The sequence below is a fragment of the Plectropomus leopardus genome, chromosome 13, assembly GCF_026936395.1.
Source record: "Plectropomus leopardus strain MGB_pleo_1.0 chromosome 13, ASM2693639v1, whole genome shotgun sequence".
NCBI classification, from domain to species: Eukaryota; Metazoa; Chordata; class Actinopteri; order Perciformes; family Serranidae; genus Plectropomus; species Plectropomus leopardus.
This window is the reverse complement of record NC_142188.1, coordinates 9,565,339-9,582,959: the sequence shown is the minus strand read 5'-3', so window position 1 is coordinate 9,582,959 and position 17,621 is coordinate 9,565,339. Positions and strand designations below refer to the sequence as shown.

Here is a 17,621-nt window from a genome sequence, read left to right as displayed (position 1 = left end):
GGGAGGAAAATTAAAGGCGGGAAAAGCAGGAATGATGCTGAGGGAAACTGTGTCTGCTTGCATGGATACATGTGTTCCCAAAGACAAAAACACTGGAAACACTGAAACGAGAGACCGCACCAAGCCACAGTATATGGGATCAAAACAAACACAAGACAGCAACATGACAAAGGGAATTAACGTCAAATAAAACGAGGCACCTTGATTAGAAAATGGAATCCCTTTTGAAAAATGACTGCACACAGAAAGACTGAAATACAGTATGTGAAAACTAGTCTGCATGGGTGTGTGTAGTTGTCTCAGATCATCACTGAGCGACCTGCCACTTCTGATTAACCCTGATCGAACATCTCTTTGTGTTTGTGTGTCTAGAATATATTCCATTTGTTCCCCAAAGGGGAGATAGTGAAGCAGCGGCACTAACGGTGATTAGGTATTCAGTATAAGGTTTAACACAGGGGACCTCGGGCTTTCTCTGAACCATATTTTATGTATTTTTTTTTATTTATTCCAGTTTCATAAAAACAAACAAATTAGATAATGTGGATGGGGAGTCTGGGATTAATTTTGAAGCAGCTGATTAGTGTGTGTTTGTGTGTGTGTGTGTCCTGGGATAATTGTGTCTGGGACCAAGCCTAAAAAGCCTTCAGGCTTTACTGCAGTCTGGGAGATAGAAACACTCCCTCCTTCTATCCCCTTCTCCGCCCATCCCCCCTCCAGCCCACTCATTCTATCTTTTCATTTTCCTGTTTTCTGGAAGAAAAAGTTGTTTTTAACTTGTGTCTTCTTTCCTCTTTCCATCACTCAACACATCCGCTCTGCCATTTCTCCCACCTTTCTCTTTTCCCTTCTTATCCCTCTTTTCCTTTATCATCCGTGCCCCTCCTCTCCAGTATTAGAGCATCGCTTGCTGAATTCTTTAATTTGAGAAAATATACATCAAGAGCACAAGGTGACATTTTGGATGTCAAAACCTCATCTGCAGATGAAGCCAGTCTTTTTACAATTGTAAATCTGATTAACATTACATGCTGAGCCGAGCCTTCTGTTGGTTTGTTCAAGTGTCCACAAACAGAGTCAACTGTTTGGTTTACAAAGATAAACAAACACATGTTGAGAGATTTGAATTTATTTAAGTATGTAAACAATATTTAAGTAATATTATATTCCAAGAAAAAATTAACAACTGCAGCTCAAGTATGAAGTTATAGTAGGTTCCCTCTCATTAAGTCTAGCCATCCTCTCTTATGACCAGTAGATGGCAGTGTGAGCGGAGAGCTAGTCATAAAATTGATGGTCAAAAATTGAGATTTTTGCCTGAATTAGGCAACTAGGTTTAGATGCAAAGTACCATTCCCAACGACACACAGAAGGCGTAAACAGGCTGAGAGTAAGAACTACCTGAGAAAATGACTTCAGGGGAAAGAGAGTCTCCCCTTAAAAGCATAGTAGCTGTACCCACGCTCCAAAAACTATATCAGGCAGGAGCTGGACAAATACAATAGCAGTCAATGTGCAATCTATTGACACATCCACATTTTTGAGTTCACACTTTTCCTCAAGTGTGAGCCCAAAACATCCTCAAGTCTGAGGAAGAGCTTGAGCTGTCAGTTGTTGAAGCGTCAATAAATTGCACATTTGAGAGCTACAGCATGCAGATTTATTTCACGTTGTAGAAAGAAAGCCTCCCAGCCAGTAACATGGCAGTGAGAAAGTTCGGCGTGATTTCAGTGGACTTGTAACAGCTGTTCTGAGCTGCATTATTTTAAAACTAAGAATCTCTCTTTTAACTTAAACTGTACTTGAAAATTGCAAGCCATTGCAAATAATGCCAACATTTGTTGAATGTGTGTAACTACAATCACAGAGTTAAGGGCAAGTCTTATCAGGTTGCCTGTTGAGCTCTGCTTATAACCGTCAGTTCTCATCTACAATCACTGTAAACATCCTGAAATACATTTTTTGTGTATTTTCCTGTCTTAAATCCAGTTCACTTATAGAATATTATTTAAGGGAATGAAGTAACTCTATTGCAGGACCCTGATCAGGTCCAGCCCGATCCGTCCCCTTTGAAGGTCCACATTCAGGACCCGGACCTCCACCCGTTCCCCAGGTCCCAACGCCAGGCTGCGACGGCGCTGACTGACAGGCAGTTTGTCCAGTGTGATGTTGCTCTTGTGGATGAGGCCCGCACGGCCCACGCCGATATCTACAAAAGCCCCGAACAATGTTGTGTTGTCCACCCGGCCTGTCAGCACCGCACCCACCCGTAGATCACTCATCGACACAATGCCCCGCTTAAAGTCCGCCTGCCCAAAATCTAGAGATGGCAAAAAGAGATCGAGAGATTATCAAAAAAGTGAGGTGACTAGATACAAAAGAGAGAGGGGTACAAAATCAAGTATGGGTGGTGGCAAGCACACATGCTTGGGATAAGAGACGGGGCTCGGGGATGCAGGAAAGCGAGGGGGGCGGGGCAGAAATGACAAACAGATATTACATTTCGAGCAGCAACCCAATACTTGTGTCTGCATACTTCCACATTTCTCAGCATTCTGTTCTACCCCACTTTCCACTTGGCCTGTCCATGAGAGATCTTTTTCCTTTCTGTAGCATTAACACAAACAAGGAAGGCTCGCGCCCCAGGAAATAGTCCGGTCCAATTATCCTCCCCACAGCACTGATTTCATGCGGTAGCCTCGGCCCATCTGTTTACTCAGCTGAGCACTGGCTAGGAGGCCAAGCGTGGTGTGCTGCAACCGAATAGGGCCAACCTGAGAATGAACCTTGTAGCTGCGTTCCTTAATTTTAAAAAGAGTTAAGGCAGCACTGACTGGTTATCCAGCCTTTGCTCTCTGTATGGAACTATATAAAAAAGGAGTGCCTGGTAATAAGGCACTATAGTGTTGTGTATTTAGCTCGGGGGTCTCGAAATTATACAGCAACTATTTAAAAAAATGTTTATAAACCCATGTTAACTAAAGTTTTCCTCCTTGTTTTGTGTGAGGACAATGGACCAAGAAACCCTGCCATTAGTTTATCATACAGAAGAAGACCAACTGACCAATTAATTTGTCAGAAATGGTCATTCCTAAAATTATGTTTCCAAAAGCAGTGGGTCAGGCACAGGTAGACTCACACAATAAAAACTATTCCTTTAGTCAGTAAAATTTCTAGCTTTTGTTTTCATTTCAAATAGCGGTTTCTATCCAAAATATTAGCTCAAAGTGTCTTAGTATTTGTCTGACAGTCCCAAAAGACTATTCATAAACAGAATTATAGCCTTAATCAGAATGCGAAGCAAAGAGACTATTGCTTATATTTCGTCTTTAGCACCGAATAAGTGTGCCAAATCTAACAAACATTATACTTATATTCAATACATTGCTTTCAACTAGCTGCTCTTGTATTTCATACGCCTTTTATCAAAATATAGACAAGAGAAGAACAAAAAAGCGAGATTGAGATGTGACAGACATTCTTGAGAAGAGTAATTGGAGCTGCAAGAAAATGTAAACATTTGTGACTGTTTATGATTTTACTGGTATGTTGTTTTGTGCCTGAGCTCAAGAGCATAAGATTAAGGAGAAAAACAGAGGTCTTTGTATATTTGTGTGTGTGTGTCTGTGTGTGGGTAAAGATATTGTGTCCAACAGCACAGTCTGCTGGACCCATCACACCCTGTCAGAAACATACTACTTGTGTTGTTGGGCTACAGGGAGGAAGCCACAGCACTGTCAGATCCTATCAAGTTACTCTGCCAAGACATGCCTATTATAATGCAGGCAAAAGGAAAAGACAGTGTGTGTTGCACTGTGCAAAGCAGGCAAAGAACAAATACAAGTTCAACTTTCTATCAGTCAGCAGGGACCAATAAAGGACGTTATGAAGGAAAGATGAGAGACATTGAGAAGTTACTGTGACTGCTAGGTTGTAGATGTGTGCAGTCGTTTTATATGATTCAAAACAATGATGGTTTTGTGTTCAGGGACAGACTTTTGCACAAAAATATACGTAGTTAATAGCAGATGTGTGACAGAGGGGAATAACTGTGGTTTTGCATGATTTGGATTCGTATTAACTGAGAATTGTGATCTGTAAAGGGTGTGTTTTTAAATTATTTTAGAAATGTTGATATATGAATGAGTATGTTGATTTTTTCACCTCTTAAATTTTTTTAACTATACTTTTGTATTCTGATTCTTTGTGTTTTTTCCCAATTTGAACCACGCTGTTAATCGAGTGTTTGGCATAATCATACATTTTGGTCGTACTTCGGTGTGAATGTGAGTGGACGGAGTCTTACTTTGTCTTATGTCAAACCCAGGAGGCTGCGTGAGGCCGTCTATGATGAGTTTAAGGGTCTCGGGTGTGGTGTCCACTGTCCTGGCCAGTTCCTCGACACTGCTGGTCCTAACCTTGCTCTCCACACACTGTTGCAGGCCTGCACTCCCAATCTGGTCTGCACTGCCACCCACAAGAGTCAGAAACCTGGACAAGAGTTAAGAGTAAAATAAAATATGTAAAATAAAGCATGGATTTTAAAACATAAACTTAAAAAAAACATAACAGGGACAGCAAATAAACAAAACAAACAATATTTTTGTATGTTTAGGTATGCACACACAAGTTAATGTAGTCGACAGCAAGAATCAAAAGGTGTTTTCGGACTAAACAGTTTTGGGAATTCCCTGAGAGGAACTGCCCACTGAGGAGCCCCGCAGGAAACTACAAACCTTCAAGGGCATTTTTTTCTGTTCGCATTCACACCAACAATAGGAACGCTGAAGTGATGGACTGTAAGCCTGTCAGCGTTTGATAAAGCAACATCACTTTTGCCTTGACAAATTGTATTTTCACCTCTGAATACGTGCTTAGTAAAGCCTTCATTGCCAGTCCATTTTGTTTACATTTCTTCAGTGTTTTCATTATGAGCTGTTGTTTTTGATCCCTGGTGTGTGTTGTTTACATGCTTAACAGGTTTTTAAAAATGTCAGTTTCCTGTGCTGCACGAGAAATCACCGTACACTTATATCACTCCAGGTTCCTCTATTGCTGGGAGAGTACCTACACTAAAATAAGAGCTAAAAAAGTCCCTCAAAACGGCATTCTCAAAGCTACAATTGTTCAGAGTTCTTAGAGTGCACATACGACAAAAAGTCCAAAAAATGCTTAAAAGTGTTCATAAATTTGTTTTAACAGTGTCCAACTAGAGTCCTCGTTGGGGAAAAGCACATGCACCACCTCCTTCACAGGCGAGACATAGGCCTATGAGGGATGGAGTAATGGAGGAAGGGATGGGAGGAGGGGGGAAAGTGACGACAGACTGGGAAGAATGATTAGGGCAAAAAAGCAAAACTGTCAAAAAGAAGAGAAACAAAAGATGAGAAAAGTGAAAACGTAGGAAGCAGGGAGAGAAAAGCTAAGCTAATGCAGGTAAAGTGAGAGGGAGCTGGGGGAAAGGAGGGAGGGCAGAGAGGTGTGGGAGTAATTACACACAAAGTCATGGGGCTGCCGAGGCAGGGATTTCGGGTCTAAGAGCACACACAAGCACAAATACACATTTATTTTACCCCCTATTAAATCAGGTAAATCCACAGTGGGCTGTAAACGCCCTGACACCTTGTCTCATGAAACTGCCTCCACTTTGCTAAGGTTGGACTGTTTGTCCATCTGTCCACCGCCTGGAAAAGTCTCCCTCTATCACTTTATTCTAGCAGGATGTCCCACCTCCAAAATGTCTAGACGGTCAGTCAGGTTGCACCATTTAAACCTCACAGAGTCTAAGATTTAAATCCAAAGTAATTAGCTAGTCTACATTCAAAAACAGACTTAGTAACAAACTGGGATGAGATCCAGAATAGCAAAAAGTGGTTATGGAAAAATGTGTGATGTGTGTGTCTGTGTGTGTGTGTATATATTATTTACAGTAGGCACTTTCCATGGCTGGTGATAGATGTGAATGTATTTGCCTCTATGCATGTGTTCATGTGTGGACCAGCTGGGTAGCGTCCGTGATGGATGTCGCTCACTGGCAGCCTGACGCCTAACAGACTCCGCAGCTGTCCCTTTGCCCCATGATGGACAGAACAGGTGGACACACACATATCAGAACACACATACATACACACACACACACACACACACACAAACTTGATTCATACACAATGTTGTTCAGAAATGCTCATTTGGCAGTAGCAGAGACAGTGCGGATGTAACGGGACACGGCTTGTGTACAAACTATGCATGAGACAGCTGTGAGCGGAGAGGCCCCTGCCAGCTAAGTCACCGTCTGCCGTCCAAAAGCGGGAGACAAGCGGAATCAATCCCTCAACACCAGTGAGCCAGATCGGTACAAAATAGTTGCAGAGTATAGGCCAGAAAGGGCTTAGCGGTGAGGAAACAGCACCTTTGGACCAAAATGGACTTCTGTCTAACACTCGGATCTTGTCTCCTGCGTCTCCCTCGGCTTCTTAACTTTCCAACCATATATCTTTTTACAGGAAAAGGAATACTTGCGCCCTGGTTGCCTAGTGGTCTAAGATGCACACCACATAGCCCCCATGGTTTGAATCCAGCCTGGGACCATCACTTTTTCTCTCACACACAATATGTCCAGTCTTCTCTACTGTGTCAACATTTGTAAAAATACCCCCCAAAACTTTACAGGGATAGAAGTATTAATATTTTTTTCAGTAACGGGGCCAAGTACATCTTGTTGGGTGTTCATTATCTGCAGCACTCACTCAGGGATTATTTCCTGCCGCTAAAGTAAAGTAAAAGTATATTAGAAGTCTTATTTCTCATTGTATGATTCCCTACAGGCATTCATAAAGAAATGTATCTTTTCACTGGAAATTTTGAAAAGTCTGTTAATGCCACTAGGATTTCAACCAACTTAAAATATTGTCCGCTTTTCTGTTCATATGGGCGGAGGTTGAACTGCAGGCTTTTCTCAGTGGATACTCACTGATAGTAGAACATTAAACCCTTCAAACATCAGACTGCTTGACTTATAAACACACGGGTCCAGCAGGGTGCAGACCAAGGCTGGGACAATATGCTTATCTCCTGATTGGATCCTATCACGATACTCGGTTGCTGATTTGATAAGTGTAGCGATTTTTCTTTACCCCAGACCATAGGAAAAATGTCTCATGTCAGTCAGTCTTTCTGACTTTCATTTTAGCAGCATCAAATACTGCATAGAAACATGGTAAATAAACTAATAATAGTTTTTATGGTGTTTTTTTTTTTACAATTTTATTTCAGTGAAGCATGTCATGATCTTGCTCTGGGGGAAAAAATCTTTACTTTCATAATCACTTACTGACTTACTTACTAAAATGTACATGTACAACAAAATGAATAAAAAATGTATACTTTTTGAGGTAAACTTAAAGCTATAGCTATTTATATAATAGCTTTCTATAATAGCTGTCCCTGCACTGTTTTCTATACACTGATTTACTGATGGCGGAAGCCATATCAACAGTGTCTGCAAATGAGTGATTTTCTATTTTTTGTTGTTGTAGTTATATTTAAGATAGGTAAAATGTTAAATTGTAGAGCTGTGCTCAGCAAATTGACTGGCTCAGCCCCTTGCCCTGCTCTCATTTAATCTCTCTGATTATCAGACCACAATTGAGCGATAATTAGCTATCTAGCTAGCACTCTCCCCACTGGAGACTATTCATCAGGAGAGTGAGGCAGAAGCTTGGGAGACGGACTCAGCAGGAGCTGTAGTAACTCCAGTTCAGCCAGTGAAGACCCCTGCGCTGGAGTCACAGTGGGGTGAGTCTAATCTGTGTAACGGCAGCAACAGAAAGTTTGCAGATCCTGCAGGGAGTCTGTGCTGAAGTTGCTTTTCAAGCAGCTCAAGGTCCATGTCCTCTGACCGTCCACTATTTTCTGCTTTCTTGCTTCAGCTTTGTTCTTCTTGAAAATCAATTAAGGCATTAAAATAGATTTAAAAAAAAAAAAACACAAAAAGAAAAACAGCAATACTTAAATGACCCTCCCACACCCTTAGTGCAGCTTATCAGTTTCCAGATCAAATATGGGAGCATTCCTAAATATTCAAGATGGAATGATAGAGGGAGAGGAGAGAGCTGAGGGAGGAAAAGCAGTGTTGAATTAAGAGCAGCCTCCGTTCTGGCTCTACATCTTACAATGGTTTTGGGGGGTGGCAGATCCTACTTTCAGGTGTGTGTGTGTGTGTGTGTGTGTGTGTGTGTGTGTGTGTGTGTGTGTGTGTGTGTGTGTGTGTGTGTGTGTTGCCCATCTCATTTTTCCAACGGTGTATGTTAGTATTTAAGGGGTACCAGGAGTCCAGAGGCCTCCACCACTGTTGGGTTCATTCTCATATAATTACCACCAACACTGTGTCCGTGTGAATGTGGGGCTGGGTGGGCTAGGATATAGATTTTATCCAGGCCCACAGCAAGAGCCCACTCTGTGTTGTATTATAGAAATATTGGGCCCCGACTGTTACGTATCAGAGAAGAATTCATCAGAGAGTGGACCCCCTCTGTCTCATATCAGAGGATAGATTTCATGAAACGGAGCCAACGGTTTTACAACAATATGCTTTTTTGATATTTTGATGTGAAATATTCCAGCAGAGTAGATTCTCTGGAGCTGAATATTACACTTTTTTTTCTTTCTTTCTTTTTTTTTTAACAGAAAAGTTGCATCAAGATTTGCTATATCTCACTACATCTGAAACAAAGGTGGAGGACTTGTGTGGTGTTGCGTGTGTGTGTTGTATAGGGTTACAAAAAGGGGGTGATGTGTGGGTTGTGAGCAGTAATGGAGGATCCAGTTTCACTAATGTGATGAACATGATATTCCTTATACACCATAAAGGCATACACACACACACACACACACACACACACACACACACACACACACACACACACATACAAACAGCATTCCTCCACAATCCTCCCTCTGTATCTCCTCCTTTCATCAGTTGTAGGTGAGGACGTGAGGAGAGCAGTGAGGCATTTCATGCTCTACACAGTGTGAGATTTTTCATATAGAGGGCTTAAATGTGTCCCATTATGCTAATGAGTAACTGCAAAGAAGAGCATTTTCTTTCTCTTTTTTTTTTTTGAAAATTTCACAATATTTAGAAAAACCCACTTATTTAGACTGACTTTTAATTAGTGTAAATCTTCTAATGATCATTTTATGTCAGTTCTCTCATTTTTTCTATTCTTACTAGTCTCTGAAATTTTTTACCCTCCCTTTTATATTTTGTTTATCATCTTGTGTCTACTGATTGTCTTTTCCTGTTGTCTTTCTACTTTTGTGTCACATTTTTATTGTGGAGCACTTTTAGCTATCCTTGTATGAAAAGTGCTTTATAAATGATGTTTCTTGTGATTATGATTAGATTACGATCATGATTATGATTAACAGAATATAAGGCTGAATCTTTTTTTGCTGGCCTGGCATGACACCAAAACTCAAAGTAAGGAAAAGTCTAGTTAACTTAATGTTATTATTTATTTTAATTCTAAATAAAATGACAATTATCTGCAAAGGTCAATAAAATTAATCAAGAAAGCAACATTTTTGAAACAGATTAATCAAAACATACAATTACAACAGTGATGTTTAGGACTTATATGAGGAGACAGCCAAATCAGGCTCATACACTCATCAAGTACAATGGTCTATTTTGCAGAAGAGTGACGCACGCTTTGATTTGAAGTTTCGGTGGAAGATTGTTTTTTTTCCATTGCATCAGGTCGTCTAAATTCCAAGGAAGAGCAAGTGCTGACATGGCTTTTCCTGCACCGTCATCTGACCTCAACCTCACACACAATCGTAGTAACAAATGAAAAATGTTAAAGAAGGTTGTGACATACTGTAGAACCACAAGACAAGCTTTCTCAAATTCCCTGAGAGTTTGTGAAACTGTGGTCAATGCAAAATACATGTGCAAGCAGGTGAGAAATTAATTTGAATAGAAATGAGTGAAATGCCAGACAAGGATTAGTAGATAATCATAACAAAGGATACAATTTGCTAACATGGTGTTAAGGGCTCTGAACTCGAGAAAAATATTAAATCAGAGAATGATAAATGAATGATAAGAGACAGGAGTAAGATTTAAGAATAAAGAGAAAAAGGATAAGCAGGCAAGAAAGAGAAATACACAGCAGACACTCGTGATTTTTTTTACCACGTATTACCATCTACTTAGCTGCATGCAGGATATCTAATGTAGATATTATTATTATTATTATTTTTGCTTTTCCATTGTGAAAAATTGTTGATGGTGCCAAGAGAACTGTTCCATCCAGTTTGTTCGTCACCCCTATGTTGAGGTACCAAGCACACTGATCCCATATTAAACAGTGGAGCTAGAAACACTGCAGTCTGTTCATTGGTCACAAAGAACTGTACAACAACAATTGCAACATTTCCAGCCTTTATCATCTTACGTACGCTACTCAGCCAGTCACATTTTTGGTTTCAATACCCCCCCGTCCCAACAGGTTAAAATATAACAAATATAAGCGTACAAAAGCACAAATACACTCTGCCAGGTGTGAGTGATGATGGCTGACGTTTAAGAGGTCACCATGACAACACTGGTATTTGGGCACCTTAATGAGTCGTTACAACAAACACCAATGACAAAGAAAGACAGATGAAGTGAAACGACAGACAGAGCTGGATGGAGATAGATGGATGAATGGATGAGGATGAGAAAGAGAAAGGTGTCTGTTAAGATGATGTAAATAAATTTAAAGAAACAAAGTGTGGCTTTGTGGAAAAAAACACAGTGTGGAGATATACTGTATGTGTGAGAAATCAAAAGAGAAAAAGGAACAGACTTTTATTACAATAGGAGGTGGTTATTTGTCATTTTAAACCTCTGACCATCATCAGCTCTTTGAAATACTGTGCAATGCAATCTCTGCTGACACTGACAAATAAACACACAAACATACAATGTCACTTAGTTGAAGTAGGAAGGAAAAGCAAAAACAGTTTTATACAAGCGGCAAAAATCTATCTTCACACATGTGCGCAAAGAGACGCATCCATCCACACACATGCACAGAGGCCATTAAAGGCGCATCAACATGAGGGGAGCGATGCTTAGAGCCACTAGTGTCAGAACTTATGTAGACTAAACACAGTTGAGTGACTACAGCTGTAGGAGAGAGGGTCCTCCCTCTATGTGTGTGTGCGCCTGCCTGTCTCTCTCTCTCTCTCTCTCTCCCTCTCTCTCTCTCCCTCTCTCTCTCTCACACACACACACACACACACACACACACACACACACACACACACACACACACACACACACACACACGAGAACAGGACATACAAGTCTTGGACAGATTTTCAATGTGCTTTTGATATCAGCATCGGCAGCGCTAACAATCAAATCTCACACAAGGACACACACAGAAACAGTCACACTGACAAACACGTACAAAGCCAACGCCTCCTCTCTTGTATCCCATGTCTGTGTAAATCGAATCACAGTCCTCCACCACTATAACCAGCCCCATATGAGACAGTGTCAAAATCAACTCCATCTTACCCTGAACATGCTTTGGCCAGTGGGGTAGACTGATTTACAAGTGTGTGTGTGTGTGTGTGTGTGTGTGTGTGTGTGTGTGTGTGTGTGTGTGTGTGTGTGTGTGTGTGTACCTTTGTGCCACATGGTAGGACTCTGGGTGTATGCAGGTCTGGTCCAGGGGGTTAAATGAGGTTGGTATGTTGATGCCAGTCTTTCCCTTCCCCTTCTTGGCTGCTGGTTTCTCTGGTGCAGGCTGAGGTGAGGCACTGTTTGGACAAGACAGAGGGACATTTACGTTTATGAGGATGTCCAAAAAAACAACATATTTTTTTACAATTACATCTAGTTGTATCTGGTCATGGACCACTCAAAGCCTTGAAAGTGCCTTTCTCGAAATACTGCATTTGTTATTCTGGATAATCCACATACATTGTCAAAATTTGCACTATTTCAGTTCAACACTTTATACTGAAACAATGCTTTGACATCTCTACTTCCCTTTACACCACCATAAAACCACAACCCTTCTCACTAGTGCTGGGTAACATAAAAACTACAATACCCGTGCCAGTTCTACCACCCTTAGAGTGACACCATTACCAACAGAGTACTTTATTTGATACCTGTTTTGTCTACTGCGTTGGATACCCTTCATGTAAATGGAAGCATTCAGATAAAAATGCCACCAGATGCCACAGGTGTGTTGTATAGACACACTTTTGAAAACTTTATAGACTTTTTTCAATGAGAAAAAAACACTTGTGGTGATCAGCTGCGAGCAAAACTATACAAATGGACTTTTTTTCTAGGTCTAGGCAGGGTCCAAAATAAACACCATTGACTAGCCAAATGTTGGCGAGATTTGCTCCATTCACAAGCCACAAAAACGATAGCTATCTATTGAGTGGCTGGTAAAATTTAAATATATTCACTAGCCATTCAGCAAGTGGACAAAAAAAGTTGTTTCTACACCTTGGATCTGGGAACAAAAGGATCTAATGTATTGTTTGACTGTAGAGGTTCCAATATCACTTGGTACTGTGTAAATTTAGTCGATACGAGTGCCGATACCCAGCCCTACTATACACATGTACGTATGTGCCTTGAATGACATACAAATCATATACACTGCACCACAAATACATTTATTGCATCTGTGATTTGCACTATGCTGGTGTGTCATGTTGTTTGTGCTCATTTGCACGTCACCATATCACTCGACTGCACTGCTAAGTAATTTATTTGTACTACAACTTTACATACATATTGTGCATATACCATGTCTGCATACAGTACTGTTTTTTTTATTATTATATTTTAAACTATTTGTCTTTTATTTACCATTTTCATGTGTGCACCATAGACTAAGCTACAACTGCATAACCTGTGAAATCTTGGGAGTGTTCAATGATAATGAAGCTGAACCTTGAGCAAAATGTTGTTGATTTTTTTAAATGTCATTCTTGATACTTTAAGCACACCAAACAAAACTCTATAGAGGAATCTCAGGGATGTACACCTGAAACTTAAACCAAAACCACCTGCTAACTTAGACACCTTAGGAAATGAAATGAGGAGATACTTTTTTTGGCAATTTGTGTAAACTAATCCTTGAAGCTGAATTAAGTGTGTGTGCCTATGTGAATATCTGTACATACAGTTTGCATGTGAATGTGTACCTGTGTAGCGTTTGAGGGTTGATTCTTATGAAGCCGGCACACTGCTGGTAGGTCTTGGGCCCCATGCCTTTGACCAGTTTGAGTTGCTCTCTGTTGATGAAGGGGCCATTCTGCTCTCTCCACTCTGCAATACTCCGCGCCCTGCCTGCATTGAGGCCTGCCACATGCCTAGGAGATAAAACAACAAATAAAAAAAGTTAAAATGTCACACAAGATCGTCTCAAACTTTTTTGAGGTCTTTGTGTTTACTTCTGAGGTCTGTGTTCTACACTGGATGATAATGTGAGGAACAGTACAGTAAAAAATAAACTGGGGGGAAATCAAAGTTTCAAAATGAGATGTCTAACCATTACGTTTGGCTGTGGCTGTTTATAGTGCCCATACCACTAATACATCATGTACCAGTAAACCATCATCGTGGTAATCGCCTAGTCGGAAATATGCGTGTGGTATAGACATTTTCTCCGCACATTCTTGTTTCGTAAATACCAGTTTTGAGAAATGGTATATGCATGTTTTTGCTTTTTGCATATGTATCGTTTACACATCTGGCCTATGATTTCTATAATAAACAAACAAACAGAGCAGATTGTGCAAACCGTGACCTGGCATTTAAACAAGAAGGGGAAACACTCACAGAAGACGCACACAAGCCAATATTTAGAGAGTATATTTGTCCAATTTTGGCTGAGCAACGATGAGAGGTGATTTGAAACTCAATTAGGTCTGCTCTGTTAATGCCCACAGTGACTCACTCCTGCTAAAACACACAGCAATGTCAACACTCCCATAATACCTCAGTCATCAACACGTCTGTGTGTTTAATATGTGTGTGTGTAGCATAACTTCAGGAATGGAAAAAGCTCACTTGCAGAGCAGACAGGTAAACAGATGACCTGATGCCTGCTCTGCAGCTAATGCCAGCTCATTTTATACTGTTTGTATCTACTTCAAGTATGTGTGTATATAAAACATTTGCACTTCCTGTACTTTTGAATCATGCAAATGTACTTTACATGCTGTAGTTAACATGTGTATGAGTGCACGGTTACTATCAGAGATATTTGCAACTGCGCATATGTATGCATTTCTATGTGTGAGAGTGATATGAGTGTGTATGCATTGCCTAATCCCCTCTGATGATTCCAACTGGCCCAATAAGTGAGGTCAGAATGTGATGCATGAATAATCCAAACAGAAAGCTGGCAGGCTGGTGTGTGTGTGTGTGTGTGTGTGTGTGTGTGTGTGTGTGTGTGTGTGTGTGTGTAAGCACTGAATATGCGCCTGTGCAAAGTGTGAATGAAGCTCTGCCATGCTGTGACTGCTGAGGGAAAGTATGTCAGAGGACCTACTTCATCTCCCCTTCACCATTTGCGTGTGTGTGCATGTGTGTGTGTGCAGGAGAGAGAGCACTTGCTTGTGATCACATGTATGTGTGTTGTTTCATGTGTCATCTACCTCATCAGTGTCTCTGAGCAGATGTTGATGTCCACCCCGACGAAGCTCACACATTCTTGCACCACGCCATCCAACGCTGCCTTCAGAGCGCCGGCTGACACATCATGCTGGAAATACACATTTAGCAAACACACACACACACACACACACACACACACACACACACACACACACACACACACACACACACACACACACACACACACACAGACACAGACACACACAGAGAAGAAATGTCAGGCAGAAAACTAGATTAGCAGAGAAAACAACATTAAATTACTGCTTTCGTTTGTTGCACAGACATTCGAAACAAACACAGACATGTGAGCAGGTGCTCTTTAGGAATTTTACAGGTTTTACACTTTCTACGTACTTTCGAGGTGCGATCACACTAAAAACTGCAGAAACTTTCTTGTATAAAACTGTTTCATTCTAAAGCTAACACTGCTGCTTTTTTTGTCGCAATTCTGTATTTTTTTGTCATATTTTCTTCCACACATGACAACCAAGTATATGTTATTGCAGACTTTTTGATAAACTTTGCATAATCATGTTCTGTTCACATTATCCTCATACTGTTTTTATTCACTATTATATTACAGATTTGCTTTATGCTACTATTTGGTCCTGTGCATGTAGAATTTCCCCAAGGGAATAATAAAAAAAATCATCCTTAAAGGGATACAGAAAGTGTTAGTATAAAATACTGGAAGGTCTGAGGACCAAAACATTGTTTGTGTAATAAACTGCAAGTAATGGGACATATGTGCGTGAATCCGCTTTTCTTCATCAATTTCCAATTTCCTCCTTCGTACCTGTCGGCAAGTTTTTGAAAGTGTGCACGATCCTCTCCATTCCAGCATAAATGACTGACAAACTGAGTGAAAGAGGTTTGATTGACAAGTGGTACAGTAAGAGAGAGGCAGAGAGGGAGCGCAGAGGGGAGAGAGACAGAGAGAATGTTTAGTTTGGCTTGTGAATAATCTTTCTCTCTCCTACTAACATAGTGTTCTCGTTAGTGTAGCTCGCTGTCACTTAAGATCCTCCAAATGAACTCTTCACACTTCTCCACCGGCAGCCAATCATTAATTAATCAGGACATATTTTCCAAAAGGACTAGAATCTTTTTCCTAATAAGGAGCAGGGAGGAAAGCCAACAACTAAGATTAAGACAAGGAGAGTGGAGAGGAGCAGAGTGAAAAAGAAATTAACTCAATCAAAACGAAACACCAAAATAAGATTTAAGTAATTCTACAAGGCCTTAGCAGTCATCCCCAGACAAACAGAAGCCTTGGGCGGAGTTCAGCTGGAGACCGATGCCTCAGCAACTGCTCGAGGATTAACTGACAGTCTAAACTAGACTACTGTTGGGCTATGTGTGTGTGCACAAGTGTTTGTGTGTGCTGTGAGACGCGACTGGGACTAGCATGGGTTGTCCTGTAACATGATAAAGCTCTGAACAAACACTGGCTTGTAAACAGATAACAGCACTGCCAGCTAGCAAACACACCCTTCTCTGTCAGCAGGAACAGGACAGCAGGACAGATGAGGACAGACGGGGAGAGACAGACGGGTGTACGTTCTAGTGAAGGAACACATGGAGTTTTGCTCGGCCATATATGAGACATTCACTAGTTTGAATCAAGTTTCAACTGATTGTATTTTTTCGTACTTTCTGTAAGACATGAGATTAGCATATTGTGTTTTCTTTTAAACAATGGTACTTTTTCAGTAATGTTCCCCCTTTAAAACTTTTTTTAGCCCTGACTAGCATAAGACATTTTTGGTAATAATAAAAAACATTTACAGAGAGGTAAAAGTGTCTGATTTACAAAACAATAACCTTGTAAATTAAAAACACTAAAATGCTACAATTTAAATGTTTGGTGTCCATCAATAAATTCATGGCAGACCAATTTTGTCATCATGCCAAATCAGTAAGATGACATTGCAGTTGCATTAAGCATCAACTTTTTGATAAGATGTACTTAAAATTTAGTGACATGATTATTTCAGGAGTTATGCATGATTGATATTTTTTAAATTAATGTTTTAAACAAATCTCATGTACACTCTACAGTAATCCAGAGTACCCCTAGGGGTACATGTACCCCCATTTGAGAGGCACTGCTTCACCTAACATACATAACATCTCCAGCTGAGGAGAGAAATCCCCACCTCTACTAATTGGACTCAATTCAGTTTTGCAAAACTATGTATTTGTTATGAAATGATTTTACTTTACTTACAGTAGCATGAGGGAATAACATGAACATGAACATAAAGCCAAAGTTACTTAAACTGACCCAGAGGGACATAATATCAGCTTGAAACTGTGCAGGTTTAACTCTTAAGGTGTTCTGCCAAAGCAAACACCTTATGCTGCATTTACCAGCTGTCAACAACAACCATCATTACGGGATTAGCGCACATAGCTGATTGACATACTTGCAAATATTTTGTTCATAGTGCCAAGACGTTGAGGGCACAAAGCGGAAGGACACTGTCATCATTTAATCTTTGAAGGAATGCATTTAATGTAAGATTTGGCATTTTCTAAAAATAATTAAGCACTTCAGGCTTCCGTTTTATACAGTCATTGAACTTTTAATCACAGGGGAACACACTTGCACTTTTATGACACTAACACTGTTGTTACAGGTACTATAGAGCAAATCTTGGCTTCAAAGTTTTGTTTTTTGAGAGGACATAATGAACACATTAATCACTTCATTCTGCTGTTGTGCAACATACCTCTTTTTGACCTGGTTTCCTATAATATAACAGCTGTAAACAAGTTGTATTACAGCATCAAAAGCACTGAGTGTGCAATCAGATGAGAACCACGCTCGTTTAACACTCCATGACAAATGCAGGAATTAGCTTAGAAGTATGGAACCCCAAAATGTTAAGTATTAAACAAAAAAAAA

The 17,621-nt window shown here is 40.4% G+C and overlaps 1 protein-coding gene across 1 annotated transcript in view; it reads right to left on the bottom strand.

Moving 5' to 3' along the window:
• Positions 1-1,113: 1,113 nt before the first annotated feature.
• The window catches only part of srbd1 (S1 RNA binding domain 1), a 62,279-nt gene continuing 45,771 nt past the window's right edge, over positions 1,114-17,621 (bottom strand). The window contains exons 17-21 of the mRNA XM_042502281.2: positions 14,692-14,798; positions 13,234-13,401; positions 11,686-11,820; positions 4,307-4,491; positions 1,114-2,320 (exon numbers count right to left, since the gene is read on the bottom strand). Of these exons, the coding sequence (XP_042358215.2) occupies positions 2,028-2,320; positions 4,307-4,491; positions 11,686-11,820; positions 13,234-13,401; positions 14,692-14,798 (888 nt within the window). The 3' untranslated portion in view covers positions 1,114-2,027. The remainder of the gene's footprint in view (positions 2,321-4,306; positions 4,492-11,685; positions 11,821-13,233; positions 13,402-14,691; positions 14,799-17,621) is intronic.